This window comes from Galeopterus variegatus, unplaced genomic scaffold, assembly GCF_000696425.1.
Source record: "Galeopterus variegatus unplaced genomic scaffold, G_variegatus-3.0.2 Scaffold5477, whole genome shotgun sequence".
Classification (NCBI taxonomy): Eukaryota; Metazoa; Chordata; class Mammalia; order Dermoptera; family Cynocephalidae; genus Galeopterus; species Galeopterus variegatus.
The window spans coordinates 132,380-133,314 of NW_007731588.1; the positions used below are offsets into that span (position 1 = coordinate 132,380).

General features: G+C 40.2%; 1 protein-coding gene across 1 annotated transcript in view; it reads left to right on the forward strand.

Annotated features, from left to right (window-relative positions):
- MBOAT1 (membrane bound O-acyltransferase domain containing 1) overlaps positions 1 to 935 on the forward strand; it is a gene marked incomplete at its 3' end in the record, with an annotated part of 96,880 nt that overhangs the window by 77,059 nt on the left and 18,886 nt on the right. Inside the window, exon 5 of the mRNA XM_008589491.1 lies at positions 633 to 688. Coding sequence (XP_008587713.1) covers positions 633 to 688 — 56 coding nt within the window. The remainder of the gene's footprint in view (positions 1 to 632; positions 689 to 935) is intronic.

The following is a 935-nucleotide window of genomic DNA, read 5'->3' on the forward strand; positions in this document are numbered from 1 at the left end:
GTGGGAGCGCCGCCGCGCTCCCAAGCGGCGCACTCTCCAGTGCGCCACTGGGCCGGCCCAATATTGGTGTTATTTTTTGTTAGTAAATTGATTGTGTATAGGCAGCTGTATTTTACAAATACATCTTTTACTGTGTGTGCTTGTAAGAATTGCCTTTAGTAGAATAATGCATATTAGAGCATATTTGGATGAAGAAGCCAGTATACATATCTATCCAGGCAGAATGAGGGCACTGGGTTAGGGATCTCTCAAAGCAGTGCTTCTAACACTTTGTTCGAATTCCCTGGTGATCCCATTAAAATGCAGATTCTCATTTTCTAGGTCTGGGATGGAGTCTGAGCATCTGCCTTTTTAACAAGCTCCAGGTGATGATCATGGTGTTGGTCCTAGGACCACACCAAGTAACAGCACCAGAGAGACTGCCTAGTGTGATCTTGTTATTTAGTGTTGTTAGATCTCCTTTTAAAAAGTGATTTGGAAGGGAAATAAAAATGGCTTATTTTGAACTCAGTGCTTTTGCATTTTATTTAATAAACTTTAGGGTGAAAAACCACCATACAGAGAAATAAAATAAATGTTTCTTCTCGTGACATTTTTTTACCAATCTTGATTATTTTCTGTTCTCCTTCTAGGCCTCTAATGATTGTCACTCAGAAGATTACAACCCTGGCATTCCAAGTTCACGATGGTGAGACAAACGACCCTTCTTTTGGTTCTGAGAGTGAGCCTGACATTCCGAGCTCTTCTTTTTATACTACATTCACAGTCCAAAGTTTAGACAAGTGCTGGCAGGTCTCGCTTTATCTTGTTCAAAATTTCCAGGTCTCTTTAATCATAGCCTTTTGCTTTCCCAGCTATTATTCACTGTTTTCCGACTGAATCTCTAGTCTAAATATGCAGAAATATTTGCACTGAGAACTGTGGGTTTTCTGTTT